This window comes from Vigna umbellata, chromosome 11, assembly GCF_029865625.1.
Source record: "Vigna umbellata cultivar VRB3 chromosome 11, Vumbellata_1.0, whole genome shotgun sequence".
In the NCBI taxonomy this organism is placed as follows: domain Eukaryota; kingdom Viridiplantae; phylum Streptophyta; class Magnoliopsida; order Fabales; family Fabaceae; genus Vigna; species Vigna umbellata.
Window position 1 is genome coordinate 11,259,286 of NC_142175.1, and position 18,078 is coordinate 11,277,363.

The 18,078-nt window shown below is 30.7% G+C and overlaps 1 protein-coding gene and 1 long non-coding RNA gene across 2 annotated transcripts; both read right to left on the bottom strand.

The window, feature by feature from the left end:
• Positions 1-8,208: 8,208 nt before the first annotated feature.
• On the bottom strand, positions 8,209-8,979 carry LOC148190978 (uncharacterized). The gene is made up of 3 exons (XR_015782933.1): positions 8,730-8,979; positions 8,510-8,581; positions 8,209-8,416 (listed from the first exon to the last, which is right to left on the bottom strand). It is a non-coding gene; the product is annotated as an uncharacterized LOC148190978 (long non-coding RNA).
• Positions 8,980-10,899: 1,920 nt separating this feature from the next.
• Positions 10,900-16,297, bottom strand: LOC124841479 (transferring glycosyl group transferase). The gene is made up of 3 exons (XM_047317757.2): positions 15,523-16,297; positions 12,579-12,742; positions 10,900-12,455 (listed from the first exon to the last, which is right to left on the bottom strand). The coding sequence occupies exons 1-3, from the start codon at positions 16,127-16,129 to the stop codon at positions 11,376-11,378; spliced, it is 1,851 nt and encodes a 616-aa protein (XP_047173713.2). The 5' UTR covers positions 16,130-16,297; the 3' UTR covers positions 10,900-11,375.
• Positions 16,298-18,078: the final 1,781 nt, after the last annotated feature.

An 18,078-nucleotide genomic window follows, 5' to 3' on the forward strand; every position in this document is an offset into this window, starting at 1 on the left:
CCACCTAAATTTGGAAAAATGACTCTTGACCATGGGATTTACCTACTCACCCCTCCCCTCCCCTCCTACAAAGTAGTTTGGACTTGGCATGCTCTTCAAAAGGATCCTCCCTATTCTCGTTAATCACCTTCATTTCAACCCAAAGGCCTAGATGATGATGTATTATAGGACATCAAGGTTCAACTATTGTACTTATTCGTCTCCTCCTCGGAACCCATGTTTGACCCACTATGTGACATACTTTTTACTTGTCGACTCTTGAGTGTTGAACTTTTCTCACAAGATATTGATAGCATAGCAAATTCTCAAAAACTTGTTTCACAAGGTTGGGGGGCTACTATACCTATAGGATAGGACCAAAGAAATACAAATTTTCTTTGCATAGGCGAATGACAACATAATGGCAACACAAATACTTAACTACAGACATATCGAACATGGGGGACTAGTATATGTCTGAGGACATCTCGCCACATGCCTAAGATGTCCTCAAACCTCATGGTCTGAACCACACAAGAAAGCAGCATGGCCTGGTATGCATTGTCAAGGACAAGAGATATATGAGAGCATCTCAATCACCTATGCTTAGGAATAATCGGCCCTTAGGGTCTGACCACAAAACATTGTAGATTCAACATATGGACAACCTACTTAAGGTAGTAATTAAAGCACGGTTAAGTAGATAGATTAACCAAAAACTAACCAAGGTAACATGGAGTAGACTCATCCAAGTAAAAAGCCCATAAACATTGTATAAATAACACAAAATACAAAGTAAATTATTAGAGTAATTTATTACAAAATTAATTATGATACACTTGATTGACTTGAATGTCAGAGTATCTTTTGCAAGCAACATTTTTCTCCAATTAGGAAAGGATAATACTCTCTCGAAGAAAAAATTAAAGACTTAAAGCAGTGTTGGTTAAAATCTTAAAAAAAATATATATATATACTATAATACAGTTTCTCTGATTGATTTTCCTATTTCACCCTAGATATATTTTTTGTTTAGTTTTTTTTTTAATGGTCGACCGTAGGAGTTGTGTAAGAAGAATTCATATATGATTGAAAAAGAGAATAAAATTTTCAAATTTAAAAGTCTTACAACATGATATTGCTTTGATTAAGATGTTCTAATCGTTGATTGAATTATATTGATTTCAGATCTGATGAGAGCATGTCAACTACACCTCAGGTTTTAATAACTACTATTTCATACTTAAATTCAATGGAATATGGCACAAAATAAATTATATAACCTAGAAGCGTCAAGCTCTTAAATTAAGAGTCTATAAAACATGATGTAACATATCTCCACATCAAAAACTTTCCTGTACATTGTGGATAAATTTTTTATATTTTTTAAGAATTTAAGTATATTAAATTTGAATCATTTTTATTTCAAAATTATTTAATTTTTAAGCATTTTTAGTTTAGATAAAATAATTTAGTTTTTGTTTTCTTATTTATATAGAGTAATTTAATTATTACACACACAAAAATTGTCACCAAGTAGCACAAGTGTCATTAAAAAAATCTATGTAATCAACCATACAAATTAACCACCATGAATATAAAAAAAATTACTAATATTTACAAAAATATAGTTCCACTTTACATTGATCGAGAAAATCAAACAAAAATTTGTAAAAAAAGTAAACATGGTTGATATCACTCATAGATAAACCCAATAATGTTAATTGAAACATCATTACTAACACTGACAAAAAACAATCCTAATTTACACAATCAGACGTTAGTTTACAAAAGTCATTAAAAAGAACCTAGTTGACAATACTATAAAATTAGTTTGGGTAATGTTAATCAAGAAAATCTTGATTAAAATCGGTCGAGAAATATTTTCGACTAAGAAACTAATATTAATTGAAAATAATTTTAGATACATCAATTAATGACATTATGACCTTTATTTAATCGTTATTTTCAGTAAAAAAAACATTAAATAATAAATAATTTTATAGACCAAAATAATTAATTACTAAGATACCATTTTTCAAATTAAAAATTGTTAGTATCTAAAATAGTCTCTATTTCAAATAAAAAATTATAATTAATTTGTGAATTAATTATGACAAATCTCTTAGTCATAACCAAACACTTTCAAGAAAGTGAAAGTCATCCTAAAGATGATGTCAACTCTATCTTATGAACCACCTTTGGAGTCATCATGGAGCATGGATTGAAGAGTAGTGTACAAATTTAGGTCATTGTATTCGGCCACGTAGTGCAAGTTTGTTTAAGGCTTAAGTAGCATAGTATTTTCCTTAACTTAGTTATCCAAACCAAGTGGAAAGTGTGTGCCATGTGTCATGCTTCCATTGGAGAGAATTTGCTTTGTAGAAGTGGTCACATGGCACCCTATGAGTGGAGAGCATTTGTTTTTGGTAGTGGCCACATGTCTCTCCATCATTGGAGAGGATTTTCTTTTAGTAAGAGGTCACATGACACTCTAAGAATGAAGATGATTGTGTTTTGTGAGTGGCCACATGTCCTCCCATCATTGGAGAGGATTTATGGACACTTGTCCACTCCTTAAAAGGCCTCTCTTTTGGCCAATGAGAGCAAAGGTGGGAGATCAAGCTTTAAGGGTTATAATGAGACACCCTTGACCTATAAATAGAGATGTCTTCACCCTTGTATTTCATCTTTGATTTAAGTAATGTTATGTTGCCAAATTGTAATCACATACTTCCTTGATTAAGATTAGAACAACCCTAGAGGCCCTTCTAGTCACATGCCTCATGGAGTTTACCTAACCTCTCCTTGAACCATCAAACTACACTCCATCTTCACCATACAACTCAAAGTCGTGAGCTATCTCCCTAACTACCACTATTTGCGCAACATATCACTCTTTCCCACTCATAACCATATCCACCATATAGAGACCATTTCCTTTCCTTGCATCCTTATAAGTTTTAGCTTAACCTAGTTCAAAGAGGTTTTATCAATTAGAATCTAAATTGGTCCTTAATATTAATTATCAAGAATTTAGTTATTATTATTGATTCTAAATTTTGTATCTAATTTTAAATTAAAGATTAATGTAAGCATTAATTTCTTAATAGATAAATCATCTTTTATGTTTTTCTTTATATCAAACACAACCAATAATTATGTACCTATTTCCTTCCCAATCAAATAAAACTCAATTCAATCACAATCGTAACCATTACTTCAAATTCAAAATAAGAATAACATAATAAAATAATAAAACTAAAATAAGAAGTTGAACGATAAGATCATTATTTCTCCAAGGAAGAAAAACATGATCTAATGTTAAAAATGTTATCAAATGACAAAAGCAACAAGTATCTTCAAGAAGTACCTAACATGACTCCCTATAAAATAAAAATGCTGATAATTAAAACAAAAAAATTTAAATAGTTAAACACCTCACATAAAAGAAGTAGTTATAATGAACAGAAATGTGAAGTCATTTAACGATTTTAAAAAAGTTAACTTGTAACAAAATTATTATTGATAAAATTTTAATTGTAAAGTTAATAACTTAAATTTTAAAAAGGACTAAAAATACATAGTTTTTGACATCTAAAATATTAGAGAGAGAAAAAATCCAAAATACAATTTAAGAATTAAAATAAAAAAATAACAATTTATTAAAATAACTTTTAAATTGCACTGTTACCTTTAACTAGGAGTGAAAGAAAATGGAAATTATGCATGTCTTTTATTGATTGATTCCTAATTATTTACTAATACCGATCCCACCTCCTCTCAGAATTTGGTGGTTATGATAATAAATATCCGATTTGCACCACACTTAAAATTAGGTGTATCACTCACTACACAAAAAGATAATTAACTAATAATTAGAACTTTTCATAAAGTTGTAATGATAGTAAAATTTTCCTCTTATAATATATTATTATTATTATGCACATTCATCACACATCTTAACTAAAGTCATTGAAATGTGACGAGAATTGACCTAAAACTTAGTTATATAATGACATGATGGCATGCAAACCCTGAGAATTGAAGGTTGTGATTGAAAAATAAGAGCCCAAAAGAAAAGACATCACATATGGGTCACCCTCAATGGAGTTGTCAATTTGCTTTGTTTGGATTATATATAAACAACAAACTCATTTTGTATCATATAACCGAAAGAACAGAAACCAGTGAACATAATTTATGATCAATAATTGCATCAAACACACACAAAATTTGGCTCAAAGTGGCATTGCATATATAGTTTCTTGGGATGTGTTTTTTTTTCTTTGGAAGTATTGCTTTCGTTTCTTTGTTAAGTTACTTTTCTTTCAAAAACAAAATCTATTAAAAAGTCTCAATAATGCATTCTGCAATCTCTTATCTTGCCATTGTCTTTCAGTGTCTCTGCATGCTTACAATATCAAAGAAAACTCAACATTTTTTTGTCACCACTTGCCCTAAAATAATGCCATGATCATGAACTTCGTGATTTATATATACAACAAAAACACTTTAACCAACCAAGACAAATATAATTAACATGTTTTTCTTATAGGAATAATTTTTTTTATCCTGTATAAAAAAATTGATAATTAAAACCTCAAACTACTTTGATAAAAATAAACAAGCCTATTTTTTATGTTGTGATTTACAAGCATGATTCTTAAACATAATTAGTGTAACTTTTTTATAAAGTGATTGTTTGATATTATTATTTTAAGATAATAGTCATAAAAGTCAATAAACTTGTATCATGGCCATTTCTGTAAAATGTATTTTCTTTATTTACAATTTGTATATTAGAATTTTTTTTCTTTTTGATTAAAAGGAGTTGGTTAAGTTAATAGTTTGTATATTAAAAGAAAAAAAAAACAAAAAAGACTAAAAGTAAAACTCGTTATATAAAACATATTTGGCCTTTTAATCTCAAATATAATCTCTAAAAGAAATCTGAAAATATGAAGTGACATGAAAAATCAGATTCTCAAAAGTGTTTTCTAAACCAAATTCACTAAACCACGAACTTATCATGGTCATTTCTGTAAAATGTATTTTCTTTATTTATAATTTGTATATTAGAATTTTTTTTCTTTTTGATTAAAAAGAGTTGGTTAAGTTAATGGTTTGTATATAAAAAAAAAAACAAAAAAGACTAAAACTAAAACTTGTTATATAGAACATATTTGGCCTTTTAATCTAAAATATAATCTCTAAAAGAAATCTGAAAATATGACGTGACATGAAAAATCAGATTCTCAAAAGTGTTTTTTAAACCAAATTCACTAAACCACGAACTTTTTTTATAGTATAATATCCTCTCGTCTTTCATCGTTTTTTTTTTTTCGGAAGGCAACTTTTCGAAATGCATTTGTCACGACATGCATAATTTATTAAGAAATTATTTACAAGCTTCAACATGACAATATTTCTTAATTATCATTATACTTGTTCCCAAATTACAAAATATGTTTGGATAGATTTGTTAACCAAAATTGTAAAAAAAGTAAAATATTTTTTTACAAGCTATTTTTGTATAAATTAATTAATCTAAAATATTATCTTTTAAAATTTTGTTTTTAATTTGTGTACAGGTTGGTTTAATTTCAAAAAACATACTTTATTTTATTACTATATTTTTAAAATATGAATAAATTCTTAGCAATTATATAATCTTTCTTGATATATTTGAAGAAATAATATTAAAAATCTTACATCGATTAAATACATAATATATAAGTAGATAACATTATTACATAAACTGATTTTAAAGTTAATATAGACTTAAATATTACCTTTTAAGAAATCAAAGATAAAGATATGAAGAAAAGAGACAAATGAAAATGGATGGTAGGTTGACCTAGCTAGGAAAATTAGCTTTCCACATGAGAAAAGAAAATATAAAAAAGGGTGGCATGGATGGATGATAAGAGAAGAAGATTGGATGAGAAAAATGAAAGGAAATGATAAAATGGAGGTTAGCTCTATGTGGAGCCAAAGCTCCATCCAATATGTTTGTATCTTAGAAAGAGACTTGTGCACAACTAAGGAAGAGGCCAATTTGCACATAGTTTTTTTTTTTTTTGTTATTGGAGGACCTACCCTATGTGATGTTTCATATTAATATCAAAGGTTGCTTTTTGTGTGTGTATATATGTGTGTGCTATAGGATAAAACAAAATGTGTGGGTTGCTAGGAATGCGTTGTTTCTAAGCTGACTAGGAAAAATAAAGTAGAAATTGAAGGATATATGGTTGGCAAAGATGTAGAAAAGGTGGGTAAAAGCATGAAAAAAAATGGAACTTTTTAAATACACGCACACCCATGTAATAACCCACCATCTCATCTTCCACCATTTTCGACCTCACATAAACTTTTTGCCTTTCTTTTTGTTACTTTTGCAATGCTATTTGCCTTGGATGCTCACATGGCGTTTTGGGGGTTTTCATTAGCTACCTTTTCTGTTATTTGCATAGTGTTTGGAGCATATGCCTTTCATTCAAAAGTTCTAATCACTGCAGAAATTATGCCTTTTTTTTATATGCCAAAAGATATCTGATCAAACTATAATTGCACCTATTATTAATTGTTTATGCTTTTCATATTGAAAAATGTTTTTTAAGACACATTTACATTGTTATTTTTTATTTTTTTATTATAAAAATCATGTTAAATGAGTGTGAATGTGTAAAGGTGATATATTTTTATATTTTTTTGACACAAAAAAAAATTATATTTTTTTAAGAAATCAAAGAATAAAAAATAAAATGTCAAATATTTGTTTGTGTTAAAGTATATTTTTAAAGTAGACAAAAGAAATTATTTCATTAGTTTCAATTGTTTTTATAAAGATTTCATTAATATTATTGAGCAATAAGTCACGAAGGATATATTTCATTTGGCCACCTAAAAATACAGATGGAGCTTATAAGGTGTGGAGGACTCGCAAATTCATCATTTTTTTTTCAACAATAGAATTAATTATTAACGTTGTTGTTGATGATTAAAAATAATATAATTATTTTATATTATTTGATCACGGTTAATATAATAATAAGAGAAGTTCGTTCACGTTATTTATATTTTAATAAACTTACATGGAGATGAAACATGAAAGTAAATTTTAATTTGAATATATATTTTGGTTAGAAAATTATTATAAAAATTTGATAATTAAAAAATAAAAATACACGACTTCTACAACCAATTAAACCATGCATGATCACAATTGTTATTGAAGCATGAAATTTTGTAACATTTTCACTGCTTTTTGTTACATAGATGTACAAGAAGGTGTAAAGAATCGATATTTTGTGACAATATGAAAAACTGCCAAATGTGTGAAACTTTATAGCATATCTTTATTCATAGCAATAATAATAATAATAATAAATAATAATAAAAGTAAAAATAATAATATCTGAATCCCACACTCCTAGGAGGTGGCTTGTTGCAGACAAAAGGTGCTTACTAGAATTCCTTAATGGAAAGGTGTTTATCATTATACTTTTGAAGAGAGGGCAATTTTGCAGAGAACATGCAAAATATATTAAATAAATAATAAAAAATATGATAGAGTTGTATATTATGTGGCCTTCCATATCTAGAAGATGCCTTGGAGAGGGTTATCGCTTTTTTGGAGAGAGAATCTGCTTTCATTCAGTGAGGTGACCAAAAGCAACAATGGTGGCAGATTGGTGTTTCCTTACGTCAAAAAATCTAATTTTTCCTTTCATTTCTTTAATTTCTTTCGCCAAAACTTACTATAACTTTTATTTTTATGAGCTAGGATAAAAAAATCACATTATATTTGTATAAATTCTATTTTCAATTTTATAATCTAATAAGTTTTTGAAATTAATTGGTAAAACAAAACAATAGTTTATAAAATTATTATACAAATTTTATTTACATTCAACATCTTTTTTATCATTTGAATCGATGAATAAGAAATACGAACATATACTTAAATTTTGTTTGGTCAATAGTTTTTTCTCTGTGTAAAAAAAGTTTGTATCATAAATCAGCCTAATTATTTATATGGCCTTTTATAAAAAAAAATATTATTATTATTATTATTTAGTGTACATATATAAACCGTAGTTGATAAAAGAATCACGTTAATGGTTATCCCTTAATACAATTAATTAGTTATATTATAATTTTTTAACATATAGTTTCTTTGTAACATCCCAAAATATATAGTATCAACTTTATTAAAGAGAAGCTACATGCATGATAAAGTATTACAGTTATCCATCTAAAATATAAAGTGTTACCTTTATAGTCATTCAAAAACAATTATAAATTTAAAACTTTATATACATACCAAAGTATGATCAAAACTATATACAAGGTTATACTATAATAACTACTCCGCACCATCACCTCTATCCAATGCTTGCTCCAGAGAAACTTCTTCTTCCGCTGCTCACATCTAAAGGATGATCGTTGCAGAAGAAAAAACATCAACACATACAAAATACAACACACAACAGGGTAAATTAAAACACTAGTTAGCTCCCCTTACCTCAGAGATAACAGTCCAATACACATAATCGCTCCAATCATACCTTGCACTGCAAGGAAACTCAACAGAAACCTACAACTCACCAATTAGTGATAGAAAACAGCTCTTAGAACCTAAATTGAGCTGAAAATTGAAGAAGAAAACTGCGAGACACATGCAAAGCACTACTCGGCATGATCCAAAATCAAGAACAAGAGGAGAAAGGGGACAAACAGCTTACCAACTAGAATCACAAAATTGATCGGTCAAGATCGAAGCTCTCAACGCCAGGATCGCCTAGGCACCTCCTGATTGTCGAACAGATAACTCAGCAGTGAGATATGGTGGAGAGAAGTCAGAGAACTCAAAGGAATGGTGTTCTAGAAAGATAAAGTGTTCTTAGAATAATGAGATGTTTATAAAATCCTATTTATATTATAAAATTATTTTAAAACAAAATAATCTATCTCGTTATTTTAATACACATATATGCTCTAATACTCTACTTTCTATGTCCTTACATTCTTTAAATATAAAAACTTAGTTAACAACATAATTAATCCACACTCCATACCAATATCATAGTTAAAAAATCTACAAATTTTCATATTCATAAAAAGAAATTTCTTTCACAAGGTAATGATACAAGCATTATGAACAACTTGTTTCTTTTTGAAAGAATTTAGATGAAAACAAGTTTTTCCATACTTTTTTGTTTCAATAATTTTTCATTATAAATATAATAATTTTAAGTGATACATGGTTTACGTTTTAGACGAATATGATTTGTGAATTGTATTTTAAAATTTAATTATTTTAAAGATTAATATATCTAAGTTTAGATCTTTATTAGAGAGTAAAAGATTCTTCAAAAGAAATTATAGACAAAAATAATGCAGAAGGTTGGAGTGTGGTCCTTTCCATTTTGTATCTTGGATGGCAAAAGTGTCCTCACAATATTATACCACCATGGTTTCAAAAGCAACTACTGCACTAAATCTTATTAATATATATTAATATATATATATATATATATATATATATATATATATATATATATATATATATTGTAGATAAGGGTGAAAAAAATTCATAAAACTACAGATGTTTTATTATTAAATTAATTATAAATTAAAGTAATTTAAATCGAAAACAAACTTTAAATTCTTTTTTTAAATAAAACTAGTTTAAATTGTTATAAATCAAAGTCTAAAAAATTGGATTTAAATTTATACTTTTTGAAATCAAATAATTTAAATATTTATAAGCCAATTTTGATATTAATTTTAAAACTGTGCACATTTAAAACAAGTTAAAACTAAGAATAACAAATATGTTTGGTAGATATTTTATTTAATATAATAATAATAAGTAATATGATATTATAAACATTTAAAAAAATAATGATATTTGTTGTGAAATATGTTTATATGAAATTTAAATATATAGTTAAATAGAAAGTATTTTTTTGAATATATATATATATTGACAGTATTTTCTCAACTAATTTAAATTGATAATTATAAGCAATATTTACAACGAGATTTCTTTTTATATTCCTAATTTATCTTTAATTATATTTAAAAATTAAAAAATAAAGTTAAATTATCCAAATTCTAAAACTAATTTTACAAACATTTTAACAACATATCTCTGTAAATTACTTACGTACCCTAACGGTCAATAAACTTTTTTATGCAACTACTATTATTCATTTTATTTTCTTAAAAGATACATATGCCTTGTACCAAACTCTTTAGGTAATGTCTTTGATGCATTTCTTTGATTTGGTGTGAATAAAAAATAAAAAATGAAAAAAAAATTATACTTTCATTTTATGTTTTCTTATCTCTAACTGTTAACTAATATATAACATTTTATGTTTCCTTTTTACAACTCTTAATAAAGTTGTATAAAAATCCAAACTCATTTTTAAAAATATATATAAATTTAATTTTAATCCAATTATTCTAATTTAGATTAGACTCGGAAATTCAATCGATATCTATCCCTGTACACTTTTCAATATTCTAAAAATTAATACAATAGTCTCTTATTACGAAGTGGTGTTTACTATATATTCAAAGTGCCAAATAATTTAAATCTAAAAAATGTAATAAACTTAAAAAAAAGGGATTGATCTGTTTTTCTAAATTATTAATTAATTATGATTTTGAAAAAAAAATCAATTTAAGTGTACACGTTGCTGGTTTTAACAAACTATATGATTTGGTTAAAAGAAGCTTTGAATCTCTATTAAAACTTTCAAACAAGGATATGCTATTAAAATCTACTCAGAAAAGTATCCTGAGAAATTGATGTTAATCTAGTTAGCCTGTCATGATTCTGAATTTGAAGGTGTCATGATTCTAATGCATGTACTTGACACAATTATTTCACAAGACACAATCTTGAAGAGAGACCAACATTTTAAAACAGAAAGAAAATTATACAGAGATAGCTACAAGTATAACTCGATGAGTTCATCATTAACACTGATGGAGTAAGAACACCTAAATCAGTGAAAAGCAGTGTGAAATACTGAGGAGGCATATAACTACTATTACCATGTTAAACACTAATAATTTGAGTTAAACTATCATAACTACTATGCAGAAGGATGCCAGCAAACGCACCTAGTAGCTTTCAGCAGCCCATAAACTGGCTTGTTCATACTCTTAGCGACCATTGCAATTTGGCAAGTCTCCATCATGTTGATCATACCACCACTTTCAACAACTGCATCCGCCCCAACAAAAACTATGTCAACCTCATCCATAGTATACGCCATTGCATAGTCTATAACAAGCTTCACAGGCACATCATGCTTGGCCAACTCATTGTATGTTAAAAAATAAGATGTATAAATACTGACTGCCATAAAGTGCTATGATTTGTGACAGACCACCGCGGTGCAAGATAAATCATTGTCTATATTCCACAAATTCAACTCTTTGAACCATTTACTAATTGAATCCAGCTCTATCTCAGTTGACCAGTATAGCAACTTTTTATCACCAAAAGATTCACTCACGTTACCAGAGCCAATTTTCGTGGCCAAAGAACTCTCATCAACTCTTCTAATCCTCGCACCTTTCTGTTCCAATAATTTTGTTACAATGTGCACAAAGCTTAACCTATAATGGGCTTCTGAATCTTTTCCTGCCAAAGACTTCACCTCAGCTACAATCTTCGAGACAAATCCATCAACCCAGATTTTCTCACTAGAAGATGAGCTTTTAGCATAAAAGAGTTCAAAATTGTTCGCTACAAAGAAGTCGTCATTGGGATTTTCTGACTCAGAAAAGAGGTCTGAAGTGAGAAGCATGTTCCCATCCATAACCCACGTGTTATATTTATTCTCGATACACTTCTTAATTACATAGATCTTTGCCAAAATACTCTTGATGGAATCAGAATTTGAACCTTGCCAAGTATGTTTATACAATCCAACACTACTTAAAAATTGGTCAACATTAATTACATGATGTCCCCTCCTTGCCAGATCAAATAAGGAGTCAGATGGAGGGCCCACAAGTATGTAATTCCTGATATTTAGCCTCTCAAAATGGCAGAGTAAGTTTCTTGCTATAGCATCCGATACCCCAAAAAGATTTACTAAGACACTATCCCGCTTCTGCCGATAGTGAAGCAACAATCCAAGTTCTTCTAGGTTTGTGACAACCTTTCCAGGATGAACTTCTCTAAAACAAAAATCAAACCATTTTAAACTACTCAAAGGTTGCATTTCCAAAATATTGAAGTCCATATATCTTTTCTCAAGTAATTTAGAATCAGGTCCAGCAGTTTTCCCATAGTTTACTCCAGCATCTCTGTATGAAACACTTAATGCTCTCTCATGCAGAAAATTTGTGTATATATTGAAGTAATCCCTGGACTGAATAAACTTAATGAACCAAGGTGTCCAAATCCTCTCTCCCAATCTCTTATACCATCCCGTAGTCACCTGGAAAATTTTCAGATGTAAAATTAGGAATGAACTGAACTGCTGACATGTATAAAAGACCAAAATTGAGAATTACATGAGTAAAGAACATGATATTTTTTCTCTTTAAAAGCATTTTATTACCATCCCCTCAAGAAATGGCCGATTGCCCTTTGCCTTGTTTTCTTCATACCACAGCCTGAACTCTTTCCATGGCTTTGGAAAGAGAATTTGACCCCATGTGCCAACTAACTGGTATAAGAAAAGCCTTGTCTTGTCATCCAACTGTAATTTGTTTCCATGTTTACCTGAGGTCAGAAACCAATTATATTATCAATAAACAAGTAACAGCGTATTGAATAAGCAGAGTACAACTACTATGACAACCATTAGCCTACTAAGCACGACTACTAGACACACAAATATATATTGAACACTTTTATAAAGGCTTAAATGCTTACTTCGTCCCTATGTTAAGAGGTGAATTTCTTTCTAGTACCCGATTTTAAAAATGAAGACATTGGATCCCTATGTTATGAAAATTATATGATAAGGTCATGTTCGTTAAGTTGACAGTAACAGCATTAACTCCATGCTGACGTGGCGTACTTTTCCTATTCTCTCCTCTCTACTGTGCAACTTTTTCTCTCTCCAATTCAGCTTTTTTTCTCTCTCTCTTCCAATCTCATTTTTTTCTTACAACCTCTCACGGCCACAGAGTTCCATCACCAAACATTGAATTTTTGGGCACACCCTCATTCTCAAGTGCGGCCCGCTCCACCACAACTAGTGGGAGGAGGTCGCCGTCATCGTTGCCGCCCTGGGCAGCTACTACCTCGCATACTCTGCTAGGTTCGCCCTCTAGTGCTGCCAAGCTCCGGCAGCGCCACCGCGCAGAGAAGAAGCACGTCATCACCATGCTTTATCCCGCCGCCTGGATAAAGCATCTGCATGGGGATCCCCAATACAGTCCTTAATCTTCTTCAGATCAACACCTGTAAAGTAAATAGATTGGGAGGGACTTGGGATGGTTGGATCTGATGCCAAGATCGAAATCGAAATTGAAGTTGTTGAGGGAAACGAAGGGGGATTTGTTCGTGTTGGATTGGCCGTAGTTGGAATTCATTTCTGAAATGCACAGAGGGAGAATCGCAGGGAATTGATGGAAAGAAGACAATCAGATGTTGGAATCGAGAGAAAGGGAAGGTGTTGTGTGTTCTGGATTAACGGTTTGTTAGGTTCCTTTCTAAGAACCCTTCACAAACAGACTAAAAGGCACACAACACACCCACACCCAGAAGAAAGAATGATACATTATTGAATTGATAGTAAAAGAATACAGAGAAAGGATTAAAATGAAACTCGTTCTGGTCCACAACTTCATAATGAAGGTGTAAAGTACTATTATCAAAAATCATTCAAGGCAGGCACAGCCATTTTCCACACAAGTAAAATATGATCTCAGAAACTTAAATCCAAACTCTCCAAAAGAAGCCAAGTTATGACTATTCATTGGAGTCGATGGCTGCAAAGGTCCCCCATGACCTTGGCTCCAATTATGTTGGTCTCTCCTTTCAACATGAATTGTTTCTCGTCGTCTTTCATACCACGGCTGAGGTCTACTTCTACTGGGTTGCCTCTCCGAATATCTATGTTGTGGTTAAGTGGATCACTGAGATGATGTTTTTATGTTGTGCTTGTATTCTTTGTTATGTACTGTATTCTCAGAAACAGCATGCCCAAAATCAACAACAGAAGCCTAATAATAATACTACTGGAAAAGAGAGAGAAGAGAGAGAAGACAGAAAAAGCTGGGTGTTACAGGAAAAGCAGAGGAAAGAGAGAGAAAAAGTACGCCACGTCAGACGAAGTTAACACCGTTGCTGTCAATTTAATGGAGAAAACTTTATTCATACAATTTTAACAACTTTAGGACTTAATGTCTACATTTTTAAAACTGGGTACTAAACAGAAATTCACCTCTTAACATGGAGACGATAGCATGTGGAACAATATGCCCAGCAAACAACAAATATCGCTAGGATAGGCTCTAACCATAACTTTGATACCATGTTAGAAGTGGACTTCAATCCTAATTCAACCCCACAAAACTGACTTGTAGGGTGAGGTTTGCACCCACTTATTAACTATGAATTGGCCTTATCTCTAGTCGATGTGGGACTTCTAACAATAAAATCTAAAAAGTGAAAAGAGAATCTAATTCATTTTAAGACATTTCAATCCTTGATGATCATTATCATCAAACAAGACCCTATAAGTTAGATTCTTCTAAAGAGAAATTTAAAAATAGAAGCGGAAACACAAAATGTAAATGTGAAATAGATAGTTGGTTTTTTAAAGGAAAAACAGAAACTTACACCGTTTTTTACTTCCCTACTTCTTAAAAAATGACTTTGTTTGCCCTCATTAGCATTCAAGTGGAACCATATCGGAGCCGTAAACAAATGTTTTTTAAATTCAACACTTTAGGGAAGTACGCGTGTCGTGTGAGTGTTATACACGACACAATCGACACAGCATTGAAGACATATAACACAATAGACATAAGCTGCACGAAGTTGATTTGAAAAGAATTTGTGCTGATCTTAAGTTGATCATATCCACTTTCAGAATCATGATAACACACAAGCCAAAGTTGAGATTGGTGGCACTGGCATTGCTCCTTAACAAAGGCCACGATCCATTGTTTTATCATGATTATGGTCATAACGAGTTTCCAGCCATTTCTGAATTCTTCATACCTCAGAAGTTGGTGGAATCAAAATAAACTCATGAGACTAGCAAGTTTTTCAAGTTCCAAATCTGCCAAAGTTGTTCGCCTGGTTGTGTCGCATGGGTCTTTTTATAACATCATCTAACCGAAAGACAATTTATTTCAAATGTGGAAAAAACAGAGAGCAATAATCAACTAAGTTAAACGATACATCTAACCGAAACAGCACATGACTTCAATCGACACAAGCAACCAGATTCGCCTACCGAGTAAACTAAACCTCACCAGCTACAAAAAATAACTGACGTATATTATTAAAGCAGAGATGAATAAACAAACAAGAGAAATCGGTACCTGGAACAAACCTTGCTCGCTGCAACGAAATCCCGAAGATGGAAGGGCTATAATTGGAGGCGTTGTAGTAGAAATTGAGAATCACCGTCTTAACGAACTCATAGTAAAGCGAGGAAACCTCCAAGTCATCCTCCACCACGAAGGCGAACTCGTGATCGGAAGTGGGCCACCAGGCCTCCAACCACTGGGCCTGCAGGCCAACATTGCCCGTCCTGTAATGCACAACCTTCTCCCCGAACTTCCAATCGAACGCGTCCACGAACTCCAAGATCCGACGTGCCTCACGGAGCTTAGGGTCCACGCTCGACGCTTTGTCGGAGGTGAAGTGGTCGATGTGGAGGTGGAGGTGGATGCGGTCGCCGAGGTAGTCGGCGGCGGCAAGGGAGCGTAAGCACCGGGAGAGTGAGGCGAGGCGGTTGAAGGCGAGAACGTTGATAACAAAACTGAAATTGGGATGGATTAAGGTTGGAATCGGGTCTGGGAAAGTGGATCTGTGGTTTGATTCAGCAATGGCTGGCGAGAGAGAGAAGTGGTTAAAGGTGTAGAAGATGAAGGCGGCGAGGGAGATGAGAATGAGAGGGAGGAAGTGGCGCTTGGGTCCTACCATTGCAATGGTGCAGCAGGGTTTTATATTTCACGGTTGCACAATTCGTGTTCACGGTTTCTCCGGTGTGGTACTCAGATTCTCAAAGAGTCTTCCACACAGCTTCTGCTCTCTCTAAACCATTACAACCTTTTTTCTTTTTTTTTTTTACTAGTGCCTAAATGGTGAAAATATAATTCACCACTTTAACATCTTAATTGAATTTTTTTCTAATAAACCCAAATAACACAACAGAACAACAGTATATATATATATATAATAAAAACTTAATACCTATTTGACTTTTCAATTTCATTCGAATTTTTAAAAAGTCTTAGTTTTTTATTTGTTCAATTTAGTCATTGAAAATTTTTAAAAACGTTTTATTTGGTTCTCTCCATTAATTAGAGTAAATGCTCTTTTGATTTTGTTGAAGTGACACAACTTATGGAAATATGACATAATGTTTAAATATTTAATAAGATTGGAGGAGGTGACTTGACTAGCATATTTTTAAGAATTAATGGTGTATTGTCTCTGTCTTAAGATTTTAGTTTGTAATGCTTTAGGTCAGTTATAATTAGGTCTCTTTTATCTTCATCTTGTTAATGTAATGTGTCAAGTAAGTTATAGTAAAGTCTCTTTCGTCTTCATCTTTTTGTTAATGCAATGTGTTAAGTGAGTTATGGTTAGATCTCCTTCATTTTCATCTTGTTCATGGAATGTGTCAGATATGCAAAATCATAGTATTTCTCCTCTTGTAGTGTTGGGCTAGAGGTTTTGGTGTAATATCTATTTGTAATTGCTGAGAATTTATACTATTGAAAATATCGAGAACTGTAAAGAATGGAGGAAAATAATTTTGAAATCATCCTAATTACAAGGTAACATTTATAAAAATTTTCTTTTGTATAGTGGTTTGTTTAGTCCTTATCCTAACTATAAGGTTATGTTTTATTGTGTTTCTTTTGAATAATAAAGTAGAAGTAAAGATTTTGTTAGATATGTATTAAATATGGTAATGACCAACTATATTTTACTATTTTGAAATAAAGAAAGAAGATATCTAATATAAAGAATGATGTTAAAATATTGAAGAAATGGATGAATGTGTCCATTGGTATGATTTGTATTTTTGATATAATGAAGATGAGCTAGTGATGATGTTAATGAGAATTTCCTTATTTGAGGAAAAAGAAATAATAAGTTGTATAAATGAGAATGAAAAAATTGAAATAATATATTCCATAATGTAGTATCTAAGTAGCTTGTTATGTAGTGTAGATGCTGAAGGGTGTAAGTTTTTTTTATTGTGATTCTTCCATGTTTTCATTATATTGTATTATGATGAAAATGTTAAATGAATGGAAAGTTTGTGTTTTTCATAAAAATTTATCATTTCGTTATTTATTTATTCATATAAATCTGGAAAGTTGTTAAATGAATAAAAGATTTGTCATTCTTTATTCATATAAATCATAATATACTTTCATTCACTGAGTATTGAAGTTTTTTTGCAACTATTCCTTTCCATAGAATTCACGGTGATATTGAATTGAAATCAAGAGAATCCGGTGACATTGAAGGAAATCAGAACTTGTAAGAACAAAAACTAAAAGTAAAAATTGAAGAAAATAGGAAATATGAAGATAACAAACCCAAGATTGTAACGAAATAACTCACTTTTTTTTTTGCGCAACAGAAAATAAAATCATGAGAATGGAAAGAAGTCATGCACCTCCATAAATTTGTGAATGTGTAATTAAAATTTTTTAATCTCCTTAAATTAAGCTAAATAAAAAAAATATAATATTCACTTGCTATTTGTTACATCCCAATTATATAGAAAGCATATATAATAAAGACGTTCACATGCATAATATAGGAAAACAGTGAAAGTAAATAGGATTACAATCATCCTCTAAGTAGCTTCAGAAAATAAGCTTAAACTCCAAAAGATATAAAATATAAGC

Coding starts and splice junctions, on each gene's coding strand:
- LOC124841479 (XM_047317757.2), bottom strand. CDS start 16,129: ATGGTAGGACCCAAGCGCCACTTCCTCCCTCTCATTCTCATCTCCCTC. Junction 12,743..15,522: donor GCGAGCAAGGTTTGTTCCAG/GTACCGATTTCT, acceptor TTCTGACCTCAG/GTAAACATGGAAACAAATTA. Junction 12,456..12,578: donor GGCCATTTCTTGAGGGGATG/GTAATAAAATGC, acceptor AAAATTTTCCAG/GTGACTACGGGATGGTATAA.